Below are 14,682 nucleotides of genomic sequence, written 5' to 3' on the forward strand. Positions count from 1 at the left end.
AATGTTTTAGTACGACTTTGGTAAGCTACGAAGTCGCACCGCTTGATGGATTGTCAGAGCATTACGGCTACATAGTCAGGAGCCTCGCGGAGTGATACGTACTGTGCTTCAACATAATATTACCATATTGTGTGTGTATAACCTCTTTTTAAGTTTTGTGGATATTATACATGGTTATGCTCAAGATATGTCGGCCAATTTCCACTGGAAATGCCTTTTGGTTAAACTGTCAGCAAGGAATTTGCATTTGCACTGTTAAATTGTTATATAGCTTTAATGCACATAAAAAACAGCTGCTTGTTTCAGTAAAAATACATTGACGGGTTTTTTTGCACTAATAAATTTGTGGAGTTGTAAAGTATTTTGTCTCGCATCAATTATATCGTCAGTTATATTGTTATCGCAAATTTTCAAATATATATAGTGATAAATATTTTTGGCCATATTGTCCTGCCCTACATACAACATGCAATAATATTAGCCCACACACCGGCTGCTATCTCTTAACTACTGATCTACATACGTGGCTATGATAACAGATGGAGAACACTTGTTACATGCTACTGAAGATGTAATAGTATCAACAGCAGGACAGCAGCAGCTATGCACTGGGGTGCATTCAACTCACTCAAAAGGCCATTTTGCCCATCCAGTCAGTTTATAACTTCCGACAGAACTGGCCCAGTGTACACCATGTTAACATGATAAAGAGATACAATAATACTTAAGTCAGAAGAAGATGGCTTTATTGCTCTGAGCTAGAAGACTATTTCAAGGTAACAAGTACACACAAGCACACACACAGTCCCACCTCCTGTAACAAAAACAAACAAAAATACACACTTAGACAAACAACCTGTTCTAACCGGTGCAGATGAGTCAGTATGTTGCTCATGTTGTTATTTATTCACTACCATAAAGTCTCTGTGTACGGTCCAGTTTCTCATTGTTGTGACGCTCTCTCTCTCTCCTTACGTTAACACGTTTAACGAGAGAGAGTAACCGTCTGGGTCATTACTGACGTATTTTGCTGTGCCTCTGGTCTCCAAGCTCTTAAATCTGTCAGAGATCTGTCCTTACCGGAAAAGAGCCTGCCACTGTGTGCATAGATTTACTGTCTGCTAAGAGATGCCTTAATATTCTGTTGCACATTACATGCCAGACAACGTGAAAATAACTTCCCTGTATAATAAACAGTTACTTATGAAGTACTTTATATGTAAAATTAAGGGGGACAAATTTTTTCATCTTCATTTATACAGTGAAGTTTTTCACCTTCCCGATTTCCTATTTTTTTGTATGTTTGTCAATCTTAAAAGTTTAATTCTCAGTTAACTGAGACCTGTGAAGCCTGTGATTCTTTAATGTTGTCCTGGATCCTTTTGTGACTCCCAGGATGAGTCAGCGATGTGCTCTTAGATGTGCTCTTTTCTCATTTTGGTCAGCCAGTCACTCCTGGGAAGCTTCACCACTGCTCCACGTTTTCACCATTTACCACTGGAGTCCCAAAACCTTAGAAATGTGCTATGATGTGTTCCTTTTTAAGATCTTTTAACCTGCTTCACTTTGTCAGACGGTTTCTATTTAAGTGATCTCCTGATTCAACAGGACATCCAGTAATTGGGCCCAAGTGTGTTTAGTGAAACTCAAATCAGCTTTCCAAACAATGTGGTTAATCACAGTTAATTCATGATTTAACAAAAGGGTAACTTTTCTCCCTTAATCAGTGAAATCATCATTAAAAAAAAACTGCATTTTGTATTTACTCGAGTTAGCGTGGTCTAATATTAAAATTTGTTTGATCTGAAACATTCATGTGTGACAAATATACAAAACTCTAGGAAATCAGGAAGGAGGCAAACACTTTTTGATACCACTGTGTTTTAGACACTCACGAAAAAAATGGTGGTTTTATTCTGGGGGTTTAAAGAGGGTGTAATAATTGTATCCTTTGACATAGCTGCCACATTTACACTGATCATAGTTTTTGTACAACATCCCCGAAAAAATCATCTTGGAGAGCGGTGATGCCAGCATCTGATGAGCGGCCTGAAGGTTACCTGTCAGCTTCTCCAACCTCTGGCTTTTTGCCCACCCTAATGTAGTAGGCCCCAATATCCACTATTATGTTAACATACTTCACGCTTTTCCACTCTGAATATGTGATATTAGTCTCCAAGCTACCCTAAGGACCTTACCTGTACAATGTCCAGCACCATGCCAGCCATCACCATGCCCATTCCAGCCAGCAAGTAGGGAAAAACCACCTGAAGACAGATGGCTATGGATGTCTCTTCCTCTACTTTGGCAACAGGCACTTTCCTCCTCTCCTCCGTAGGTTTTTTAGGAGGAGGTTGCACGACTGGGGGCAAGATGAAGTCATCTTGTCCGTCTAAGGTGCTTCCCAAGCTGGCACTAGGACTCCCAGTGGGACTCTTCCCCTTGGAGCGGGACTTCTTGGTCTTTTTCCTCTGGCGGGCCTGTTGTGACGGTTTATCCTCCCCAGGCATGATGACAGCAGTGGCTGTGACAAGTAGGGTTGTGTTAGTTTAATCTGGGAACACAGAATAGATAGGGACAGTAAGAGTCTAGTTTGGCACAGCTGTACTATCTATAGAGATAACTGCATCCAATCTTTTGAATCCATCCACTCCACCAGGATGATGTGCCAATCAAATCAAATCAAATATGCTTTCCATCAGCTGAACAGAGGACTAGCTATCAAATTTTGCCATGAAGGGAGACAACAGTTTCTATTGGTGCTTGTTCACTTTGTTATATCTAGCTCTACTTAGAAAGCATGCTAAAGTAACATATATAGATGCACAAAGGGGAAAAGGCACCATATAGTTTGGATCAACTGTATAGAACAGCAAGAAATGTACACTCTCCACATTTCCACCACTGTTAAGCTTAACTCTGCACTTCCTTTTATTTGCCTTCTGTTTCCTCTCAGCTTTCAACTGGGCGTAGCATAAGGCTGCCGCTCCCTGAGCCTGGTTCAGCGAGAGGTCACTTCCTGTTAAAATGGAATTCTTCCTTCCCACAATCGCCAAGTCCTGCTCATAGGGTCGCCTCTGAGTTTGGGCGCTTTCTGCAAGATAGTGACTGTAGAGTCATTATCTTGCAATATATAGCTCACAGAGGAAACCTGCTGTGAATTGACACCATATAAACAATAACTTAATGCTTCAACTTTTTCTGATAGACTGGTGCTCTGTTTTCAGGAAAGCTAATCAACATATTAAACACAGGGGCATAACAGAGAACTCTAAACACTATACATAAACAGCCCCTTCTTTTCTTAATCCATGAACATCTTTTATTTTTATTATTTATATTTTTTAAACAAATAACTGAGCTGACAGCTGTATTCAACAATCTGTAGCAATCAATAAGGTAGTCAGTAATGCACTGCTAATATACCAGCTTTAATAAAAACCTTTATGTTGATAAGTTGGCACTGTTTCTCATTTCTCATCATACTGTGGTCTACAATAATTTCATAAATTAGTTTTGCTTGGAGTATCAAACTTTAGAGTGAATAGTTGTCATCGTTTCATTTAACTCTTCACTCAACTGATATATTCAGGCAATTTCATTATGACACTAATTACTAATTGAGAGTTTTTAAAATCATCAGTTCAAACTCGGGAGCGACGAGTAGCTGGTGTGTGATACGTGGTCTCAAAGCACGCAAAGTGCTATCATGAGCAAACGTACAAGAACAGACAGGAAGAGAAACGTTTGTCTCATATTAAAAAGCAAAACTCAAACATTAGTAATACAAACATGTTCGACACGGAGTCCCGGAAACCTCCCCAAACGTCTGAATTCATCTGCAGGTCCCGAAACGACGCCGAACATACAGCGCAGAATTCTTCTGTTGACATGCATTCCCTCACTTGGACGCTGCCATGTGCATATCCCATAATACATCTGTACCAGTAACCACGGTTACACAACCAGGTGCTTTCTGATTGGATAAACTAAGCAGTAAAAGACAGAAAAAAATACTGCGTAAGCGTGTAGCCCCGCCCCCCTCGCGAGAAGAGTGCGAGCAGCTGCTGTTTGTAATAATGAAATTCACAGTTTTATGACTGTGAGGATGTGTAAATACTATAATATATAAAAATACGTTTGAATGAATATAACAGCAGTAGAAACAATTTTTGAAAAGCGTTTGGGCTGAGGAAAGATTTATTTTTAGTTTCTTAATTTCAAAGACCAGAGGAAAATGTTTTATATCAGTTCATGTGGCGGTTTGCCTGAGCTTAGATCTCCAGATCAAAGTGACTTAACTTATGATTTAATAAGTTGACATGTGTCTGACATCAGACTAGTGTCAAAGTTAGAAAACCTCTCTGTCTCAAACTCCCTGGTAGTTTATAGATGCCAATATGAAAATCTTTGAAGGCATACTAGGGGGGGGCAGCAGTGGAATCACCAGCGAGGCATTTCATTATAGCAGTGTACAGAGCAAACCAATACTTGTTACCATTTCTAGAGTCTGTACTAATCACAACACACTCTCATTCAACATAAATTCATAAAGTTCTGCTTGGACAGCATGCTCTCTGAGGCCACAGAGCCACATTAAGCCTGGTGTATATTAGTTTCCATATTAGATTTGATTTATCGCCCTTACCTTTGTCTCCAGTCAGAACTCGTGAAAGTTTGTGGGGAAAGCTCCCGAGAATAACCGTGTGTGCCCTTGCTATGCTGTGTATATGCGCTTGAATGTAAATGCCTGTCTAAATTAGGACATGTGTATGTTCCTCTCTCGTGCATTTGTTTTTTTCTATGTGTGTCTGTGCGCTGAGCTCTGCGCGTGCGTGTTTGTGCAGGGCAGGAGCTGGCGCGCATGCATCATAGGGCACCGTCTTGAATTTCATGGCATTAGCAGATAAGGATGACCCCCCCTCACCCCCCTCCTCCTGTCTCTTTCCATCTCTGTCCGGCTGGCTGGCATCTATATAGCGTTTTCTCTTTTCCATTCACAGAAAGAATAAAGTTTGCAACGTCACAGTTAGGGAAACCCTCCTAAAGGATTTGTGGGGTCGCGCGCACGCACGCACATACACACACGCACGCACACACAACCCCGTTCAGCTATCTTAGTGAGGACCTTCATTGGCATAATGGTTTTCCTAGCCCCTTACCCTAACCCTAACCATTAAAAATGAATGCCTAACCATAACCTAATTGTAACCCTGACACTAAAACCACATTTTGAGCCTCAAAAATGGCTTTAAGTGACTTCAAATTTGTGAGGACCGGGTTGTGTGTCCTCACAAGTGACTGTTGGTTCTCACAAGTATAGCAGAATGCAGACGTCGGTCCTCACAAAGATAGCTAGAGAGGAACACACACACACACACACACACACACCTCACTGAGGTTTTTATGAGCTTGTGTAGGAACTATAACCATTCATTACAATCAAAAATCATACATGTTTAAAAGACACTATTTAATACTATTAGGTCGATCCCTCTTCACTAATTTACGTGTTAAACTGAACAGCCTGGTTATTTCTTTACTGTTGCTTGCAATATGACACCATGCCATGGGCATGCAGCAGTTTTTAAAGGTTATGTGATGGCATGCTGGGTAATACCTTAGTGGTCAGTGTCTAATAGTCCTGTGTTTTTGGTATCGATCTGATACCAGATAAAGACAACTTATGTAGTGTATAGCAGTGTGTCATGGCTTACAGTATGAGATGAATCATCTGTGATTTGCAAAATGTGAACATAATTTAATGACCAATAGATCACTGTGATTTTTACTTTCAGCAGTAATAATGATTAGTTATCACAACAAAACTCACCTTTCAGCTTTTCATGCATTTTGAAACTTCTTGGAGACCTGAAATGTAAATGTGCCTGTCCCTAGCACTTTGAGCTCTTCTGTTGTTTAAATGTGCTACAGGTTATAAATAAAATAGTCATCACAGCCAAAGATTCAGACCTGTTTCATAGTGCATGTTTGAGGTTTGAGTTTTTATTTCCCCCAAATTAACAATTTAACATTTCAGTGGGTTACAGATTAGAGGATAGAAACAAATCAACCCTATCACATTAGTATGAATCTGATACCAACACAAGTCTTGGTATTAAAACTATTGATATTTGGATTGAATGCGACATCCACATGGATGGTAAGACCCAATGTTTCCAGTGGTATATTACCCAAAGCATCACACTGCCTCCACTAGCTTGCCTTCTTCCCATAATGGATCCTGGCACCTGGAGATCCTCAGGTAAGTGACACACTCGAGAATCCACGCTGATGTCAAAGAAATGTGATTCATCAGACCAGCCCACCTTCTTCCATTGCTCCTGGTCCAGTTCTGATGGTCACGTGTCCATTGTTGGTGCTTTCGCCATTGGACAGGGGTCAGCATGTGCACCCTGTCTGGTCTGCAGCTATGCAGCCCCATACACAACAAACTGTGATGCCCTGTGTATTCTGACACCTGTCTATCAGGAACAGCAGTAATTTTTTTGACAATTTGAGCTACCGTAGCTCATCTGTTGGGTCAGACCATATGGGCCAGCCTTCACTTCCCACATGCATCAGTGAGCCCTGGCTGCATATGACCCTGTCACTGATTCACCACTGTTCCTTCCTTGGACCACTTTTGTTAAATACTGACCAGTGCAGATCAGCTCACAAGAGCTGCTTTTGTTTTGGGGATGGTCTGACCCAGTCATCTAGCCATCACAATTTGTCCCCTGTCAATCTCACTCTAGCTCATTTTTCCTGCTTCTAACTCATCAACTTTGAGGACAAAATGTGCACTTGCTCCATAATATATCCCACCTGCTAACAGGTGCCATGATGAAAAGATGATCAGTGTTATTCACCTGTGAGTGGTCATAATGTTATGCCTGATCGGTGAATGTATAAGACTGGGTACATTCAGTTTAAAGTACACTACATTACAGTCACTTTGTTTTTTTCCACTTTAATATGTTGTTGATAAATCTGTATCTGGTTTGCTTTAATTAATACAACAATAAATCTGATACTTGCCATTTTCAAATAGCCATAATTCAGAACAAGTCCCTTCACAACAATTACAGCTTTGAGTCTTCTTGGATAAAGTATAAGCTTTGCACACCTGGCCATTATTATTGGCCGATCCTCTCCAGTTCGGTCAGATTGGACATCAGCCATCCAAAAACTGCTATCTTCAGTTCTTTTTGGGTGGAACAGTTAAGGAGAGCCAGAGACCTCTCCTGAAAGTATTCCAATGTTGGACTGGCTGCTCTCTTTGGTTCATTGTCATCCACCCAGTCTCAGGTTGCTACTGTTGCTGCTGCAGAGAAGTGAGCACATTAGCTGGGTGGGTAGCAATGTCTGGTGTTTGTCAGACATAATGCTTGCATTTTTATTCTTAAGACCTGGGTATACTTTTTTTTCTCCACATGATCTCATAGTTCTTGCAGTGCTGCCTGGCAAACTCTAAGTGGGCAGCATTGTTCCTTTAGATTCTTCTTCTGTCTAGTCCCATACAGGCCTTATTGATGAAGCGCCGCTGACTCTTTCTGGCAGGCTCTACTATATCTGTAGAGGACTGTTGCAGTTTTGTCACAGTGGCCACTCGGTTCATGGTCACCTCCCTGACCAAGGCCTTCTTGGTCATTTGTTTGATGTGGCAGGATAGACAACATACTAATTCAATTCATCTTATTTATGTAGCCCCATATGATAAAAACAGTTGGCTTAAGGCACTTTATATTGTAAGTTAAAGATCCTGCAATGATGCAGAGAAACAGTCAGACGACCTCCTTCTGAGAAAACATTTGATGATAGTGGGAAGGAAAAAGTCCCTTTTAAGAGAAAGAAACCTCCAGCACAACCAGGTTTAGGAAAGGTCACCTACCTGCTGTGATTGGTTGGGGGGGGAGATGAACAGGACAGGACAAAAGACACACTATGGAAGAGAACCAGACATTAACAATAACTAATGATTAAATGCAACGTGGTGCGATACTTTTGTCCTGAGCTTTACATTATAGAAATTCTTTGTCTTGCCACAGTTGAGGTTTTAGACATTTTAAGGATAATTCAATATTCGAAGGAATTGTCTGTGATCTTGATCTTGATTGCCTTCAAGATCCAATCTCTTATGTCTTATGGGGAAGAAAACCAGGCAAAGGTTCACAAAAACTTGAAAGAGGAAACCAGTAAAGTTCTGAAACAAATTTGTATGGACTGGTGAAACAAAAATCAGCCTCAATCAAGAGATGGAAAAAAGAAAGTGTGGAGGAAAAAAAGAAAAAGAAACAGCTCATGACCTCATTTGTCAAAGTGGCTACCAATGGAACTGGCAGTTATTGATGATTTTGCTGCTGAACGAAGTAGCAGACCGAATTCAAAAGTGTACAGGAGGTTTCTGTCTGTGTTTTCAGCCGGAGGCATAAAATCTCATTGGTTGACATTTCATAATTCAGAGCAGATTAAAAGCAGACAGACTTTACTATACCCAAGAGCCGAAGATGTCTGCAGGAAAGGTCTGAGGGAGTATTCAACAAAGTACTAAATATGTGACCATGTGGTGAAAGTTCAGTTATGTAGTTAACTCCATTACCAGATCTTCCTTCTGACATTATACATAATGAAACATTGGCTATAGATGGACTGACATCCAAAGAACCGAACACACCATCCTTAGTATACAGTAAACTGTTTTTCATTGGGGTTTTTAAAGGAACTTACACTATTTAGTTTAAGTTGGAGTTCTCAATATAGCCACTAGGTGGCAGCATGGATTAATGAGAAACAAAACAGCAAAAGGTTTTGTTCACATCATTAGAACTTTTAGAACTTTCTAAAATAGGCAGCTACCTGCAGATTTCTCACCCACTTGCAAAATTATGCTGAACCTAAAACCCGACCCCAGCAGAGAGACTTTGTTTCTATAAAAACTCTCTTCTCTTTAGGCCTGCTGCTAACTGATGCAATCAAAACAAAGCAGGCTTGTAAAAATGTTCCACTTATTAAAGTTGACAAGAATGAAGAGTAATTTTCCAAGATGCTGAGAAAAAAAAGCATTCAGGTGCAGTGGATTTTGGTGGTATCAAATGCATGGTGGTCTGATAGGATGATCTGTCTCTAACAGCCTTTAAGTTCAGGTCCTTTTTAAGTTTATAGTAATATGATCCATGTTGTAGTTATGGATTCCTTTATGTCCCTGTTCAGAGGTGGAAAGCCCCTGGAGGCTATCGAAATATGGTTTCCAGTTGCTCAGTGTTTATTTTCAACTCATATTAACTATAATCGAAACCAGAAATGGCCGAGATTCGCCGTGCACGTGCATTCCTATATGTTCTGCCTTTTGTGCTTTTTTAATATGTACAGCACATGGTTTCTTTGGCTTCAGATCATCAGGGCTGTGTGAGCCCTGGCATTTTCAGCACCTCATTAACACCTTCATGCACACACAGTACAGTCACATACAAAGATGCATTTATTACACTCCCTCAGAAAAAATATTTACTGTACATTCAGGGATACAATGGATTGTCGTTGGAGTAATGCAGTTTAACCCTTTAGAGGGTACCTTTTACACAGAGCATTTTTAAAAACTGGTGACTATTTTCACTTTAAAGTAATGTCAATAAAATGGATCGCTAGAAATCTTGAGGTATTGTTATTCATTTATTGGGATTAGTTTAGTACTTGTCTAGACTTGCTTACCACTCAGACAGCTTTATCTATCCAAAATCTGACGCTAGAGCCAACTTTGAATCTCACATTAACCTAACATACAAGTGTCTGAACTACAGTAAATGGAATGATACTTATGCAGTACCTTTTTTAAACTGAGACCACTTTTTACTGCAAATCTCATTCATCCAGTCGCATGCAATCACGCTGTGCTTTTATCTATGCTTAAGAACTTTTCATAACATTTACACACACACTCGCAGTCTGATGGATGCACTGGGGGAAACTCTGGGTTCAGTATCTTGCCCAAAGACACTTCATCATGCAGACTGGACTAGTTGAGAATTTATCCCCTGACCTTCTGATTGTTAGATTACCCACTCTATCATCTGAGTCTGGAAAACCTACAGCCACCCATGAGGGATGAAACTAGAGAAAATCTATAATGCACACCGAAAATGGTCATATACCTTTGTACTTCTTGGAAAGGTATCTGTGTTTTGGCCTTTGATAAGGACGCAGAGTCACCTCAGGTGGTATATAGTATGTACTTCAATGACTTAAAGTAATTATTATGACTTTATCAGTCTTTCACATTTCTTTAGTTCATTGAAGTTGGGTTGAGGTTGAGGTTGAGGCCTGGGCTATGACTGAGCCACTGCAGTATCTTGATTATTTTCTTTTCGGCCACAATGCTGTTGATGTGTTGTGTGTTTGAGATCATTGTCCTGTTGAGTGACTCACTTTAGGCCAACGTATAACCGTCACACAGGTGGGCTCATTTTTGAATGTAGAATATGTTGATGTAAGGAGGAATTTTGCCATTAGAATGGCTGTAAGGTGCACACATCTTGTGACTGTAAAAGCCATCACCACTTTGCATGACAGTTGGTATGAAACATTTTTGCTGATATACTTTTTGTTTTGTTTGGGGGTTTGTTTATAGCCAAACATTTCCACATTTGGTCTGTCCAAAGGAAATTGTTCCAGAAATCATCTGGTTTGTTCAGATGAGACATTGCAAATCTAAGCTGTGCTGTGCTCTTTTAGGACAAATAAGCATCAGTAGTTGTTCAGCTTTTTTCTAACTGTACTGTCATGCTAACTGAGGCCTGTAGAGTCTGAGATGAAGCTTTTGCTTTTATTTTTTGCAGTTTAGCTGAGCATTGCACAGTCTGACCTTGGGAGGGAATTTGTTTGGGAGATTGTGGCGTTGTGTCACAGACCAGCCAACTGCCAAAACTTCCATTAAGGGTGTGCTTAGTTTTTTACAGGACTGTAAATAAATGCACACATTTATCAAATATTTCTTCAGTTGATTACTTTATTAGCTTAATACACAATAACAAACAAACAATAAGAAAAAGTCATTTAACCAGAGTCACAGACGTGATTGATATTAGACTAAGATTGCTCTTGCTACTCTGGCTAGCTAGGCTTTTAGCCAGTTTAGCTAAATGTGTTTTAGCATCGCTAAATATTAGAAATATTTGGTGTCACATTTTTCTTTGACTTATGATCAAAGTAGCATCATGGAAAATATACAGAGTTGTTTAAAAGAGAAAGTGGATAAATAATTTTTGCTAAGAATGCCTTTTGACATTTTGCCTTATGATTGGGAGTTTGCTGCCCAAATATTGTGCATGTTCCCCCAAAATTAATGATGCTACACCATTGCTACCAAACTATATAGCAACACCCCTTTGGCTAATATTAAAGACTAAAACCACAATATTCTTGCCAAAGGTGGAAGCATTACAAAGCAGTTCAAACATGCTAGCACCACATCATAGACTCCAGTGTTTCAAAGCAGCATTTTACATACCATACTGTTTGCTACATCAGATTTGTACCAAGTGAATGATAGTTCAGCATTTACCATTACTGTGTTGGTGAGAGAGCAGCTGATTTCACTATGATAATTACATACATTGTTACATTCCCCAGAAGCATGCTGACATTGTAACATGAGCGCATAATGAGTGTTGTACCCCATATATACATATGCAAACCCTCCTGACCGCACTAGTGATATCATCTACAAGGAAAACTAAAAGGAATGACTAATGCGTGATTCAGGTCCATGCAGTGTTTTATAAGCTACTGCCGACAGAAGTGCTTTGGTACTCGCGCGACGATATGCACAGTGGTTGATAGATAGCTATGTGCTTCCAGGGTCCCTGGACAGTGTGGTGGAAACTATCATGGAAATTCGTAATGTTGCTATAAATAAATGCCCCTGTCCTCTGTTGCCAGCCACGCTATCAGTCCTTTAGTCAGTCAGCAGACTGTCTGTGTTCTGTCCTGCCTTTCTTGTTGGGATACTTGTTTTTCAGCTGTCTATCGGGCTTAGGTTGGGCTATATGGTTTTTAATGCTAATGCCTAATATCCTTTAACTATAATGGAAGATGAAGATATTAGCTGCAGCTGGAGAGTAAGACTATAGCTAAAGCAGGCAGACAGTGTAGGTGAAACTGTCACAAAAGACATCTCGTTCTAACTGACTTATACTCTCTGGTGCACCTCTGATTTACCTTGGAGCACCTGTCGCTGGTCACACGGGCAGCTGTTGGCCTTGTGAAACTCCCACTGCATACACTCTATCACCATCTCTTTTTACACACACGCACATTACTGTATTTCACTCACTCTTGTGACACCCTCTTGTGTCAACTAATATTACTAACCTAAATCTGTGTGAGTGTTCTCTGTGGAAAGGAAGGAAAAGATAAAATAATCTCAAGAAAAGAAGTCATTTTCTGTAATTATTAGTATTAGATTAGCATTAGCAATAGTAGAGTACGGCGTAGGCTTTTTTTCATTCAACGGGATTAATGAGCAGAATTAATGATGATACTGGTACAATAAAGTTGTACCACGTCCCATTTTTATCCCACAGTCAGTCTGTTATGTTACTGAAAAGATTTTTGGGAACATACAGCACTGTGCAAAAGTCTCAGTGCCACCCCTCATGTTTTTTTTAATATATTTTGCTAGACTAATTGGAAAATGGTGCCGTGATTTTTGAAATATACAGTATATACAGCAGATATTAAGTTTGTACAATTCTAAGAAGCTTGAAAGTGAATATTTGGTATGACCACCTTTATTCTTTAACACAGCCTAAACTCTTTCTAATTTAAGTAGTCTGCAGCAATAGTTCTCCAGGCTTGTTCAAGGAGATTCAAAGCTCTTCTTTGAATTTTGCTCTGTTCTCTGCCAATAATAGTGTTTGATTATTTCTTCTTCTATCTATCTTTTATGACCTTCCACGTTGGTGATAATTTACGTTTTTTGCACAATAGCTCCCCAGATAAGTGCCTTTAGGTGTTTCAAGATGGCTGCTGAGTGGTGAGATTTGTTTCTAAGAGGACTTTGGTCTTATTTTTGTGTGTGTGTGTGTTTTTAGTTTGTATTTGGAGACTGTGTAAAACTCCACGAGCTAGAGTTTCTGATAATGACCTCACCAGTTCTGAATTTGAACCCAGAGACGATGAACTCTGGGTTTATGCTATCTATCTTAACTAAAGTCAAACAAGTTGATGATTCAGCCCAAATGTGGAAAACAACTCTCAGACATTTTGGATACATATATATAGATACTGTAGCCAATATAACCTATGAGCAAGGGGATGTGTTTGGTTGGTAAAAGCTACTAAATTTGTTTTTATTTCACGTCAATAATAGTGACGATTGTTCTCTGAGATACCAGAGAACAATCTTTAAGACTTTTTAGTTCAATGAAACAGGATAACAAGAAAAATAAATAAATAAAGGCATTAATAGTTAGTGAATGAAAAATATGAGTAGTGGCAGAAAGATATTTTCTTCTGTGTTTCCCTTCATTCATTACTTTGAAATCCTCAACAGGCTTTGTAACAGGATTTGTATTTTTTCCTCGCCGAACTCAGTTAATAATCTTTAACTTAATTAATCCAGTCTATTATTCTTACAATTGCATGTTTCTAGGAGTGAAGACAAATGATTGCATTTGCCATAACTATCTTTTGATGACTAATGCAGTTATAACACAAGCTGGGAGCTGTTGTGTGAAAATGCTGTTAAATACACCAAATTATAATTCCAGCTTTGGTTGTGATTGCTTACCAGGAAGATGAGTACTTGTATTAAAGCTGGGTTACTCACTTGGTGATGATTTGTTTGGATCTATGCGTCTGCCATGAATTCAGTTACATTTAACCTTGTGGGCAGCACTTATTCCTTCAACACTAAACCCAAGCCTTCGTCAGAAAATGAAGCTCAATGGTACGTCGGCCAACCTAGCATTAATTCAGCTGATGTACCTCCAGGGTAATGTCAGCATAGTTAATGAATGGCTATGAAATAGATTTGAGGTATTTGTGCTCATCACTGTGTTGTCAAATAATGCAATAATGACAACATGTAGACCCACTAGGATATGATAAATGTATTTGTTTGTTTTCTAATTCTTGTATTCAGGCATCACATGAAGGTTCGCTGGATGTTCGCACTCTCGACCATACAACAAAACATTTTTTGGGGAGTCGTCTTCCATGTATGGAAATTCCACTATGTGGTGCTGACGCTCTCTGCAGATGTTTCTTCTCTCGGTTTTTGTTGTTGTGCTCCAGCAGTCAGCACCTTGGGATCTCTTTGACTCAGCTTGTGGTTGAGTTGGGTTTTATTGTTTGTTTGTTTTAACGCTGGTTAGCAGTGTGATGCAAAAAAGGAAGTTATCATGACAATATTGACTGTTTTTTGGCCTTTTTGAGCTTTTATTGACAGAAACAGTGAAGAAAGGACAGAAAAGCAGAGGGAGGACATGTGGCAAAGGGCAGCGGGTCAGAATCGAACCCTGGCCGGCCGCTCTCAGCCGTATGGCATGTGGCCACCTGCTCAACGCACTGAGCTAAACCAGCACCCTTTTTTGTTTTACTTTTTGTCTTCTCTGCAGAAAGTTTGTCTCAGATGCATCAGAAGGGAAAATGAAGTAAGGATGTTTTCACCTCTAATATCAC

The 14,682-nt window shown here is 39.7% G+C and overlaps 1 protein-coding gene across 4 annotated transcripts in view; it reads right to left on the reverse strand.

Annotated features, from left to right (window-relative positions):
* The window catches only part of LOC100695043 (solute carrier family 41 member 3), a 30,508-nt gene extending 25,687 nt beyond the window's left edge, over nt 1-4,821 (reverse strand). The window contains exons 1-2 of one of the 4 annotated variants that reach the window (XR_003215608.1): nt 3,793-3,955; nt 2,199-2,554 (exon numbers count right to left, since the gene is read on the reverse strand). Coding sequence is in view for 3 of the 4 variants with exons in the window: in XM_005454076.4 (XP_005454133.1) it covers nt 2,199-2,510 (312 nt within the window). In the remaining variant the exon portion in view is untranslated. Of the gene's footprint in view, nt 1-2,198; nt 2,555-3,792; nt 3,956-4,648 lie in introns of those variants that run through there. The other 3 variants (XM_005454076.4, XM_005454077.4, XM_003449113.5) reach the window with 3 other exon arrangements.
* Between the last annotated feature and the right edge of the window lie 9,861 nt (nt 4,822-14,682).

Source organism: Oreochromis niloticus, linkage group LG20 (genome assembly GCF_001858045.2).
Source record: "Oreochromis niloticus isolate F11D_XX linkage group LG20, O_niloticus_UMD_NMBU, whole genome shotgun sequence".
NCBI classification, from domain to species: Eukaryota; Metazoa; Chordata; class Actinopteri; order Cichliformes; family Cichlidae; genus Oreochromis; species Oreochromis niloticus.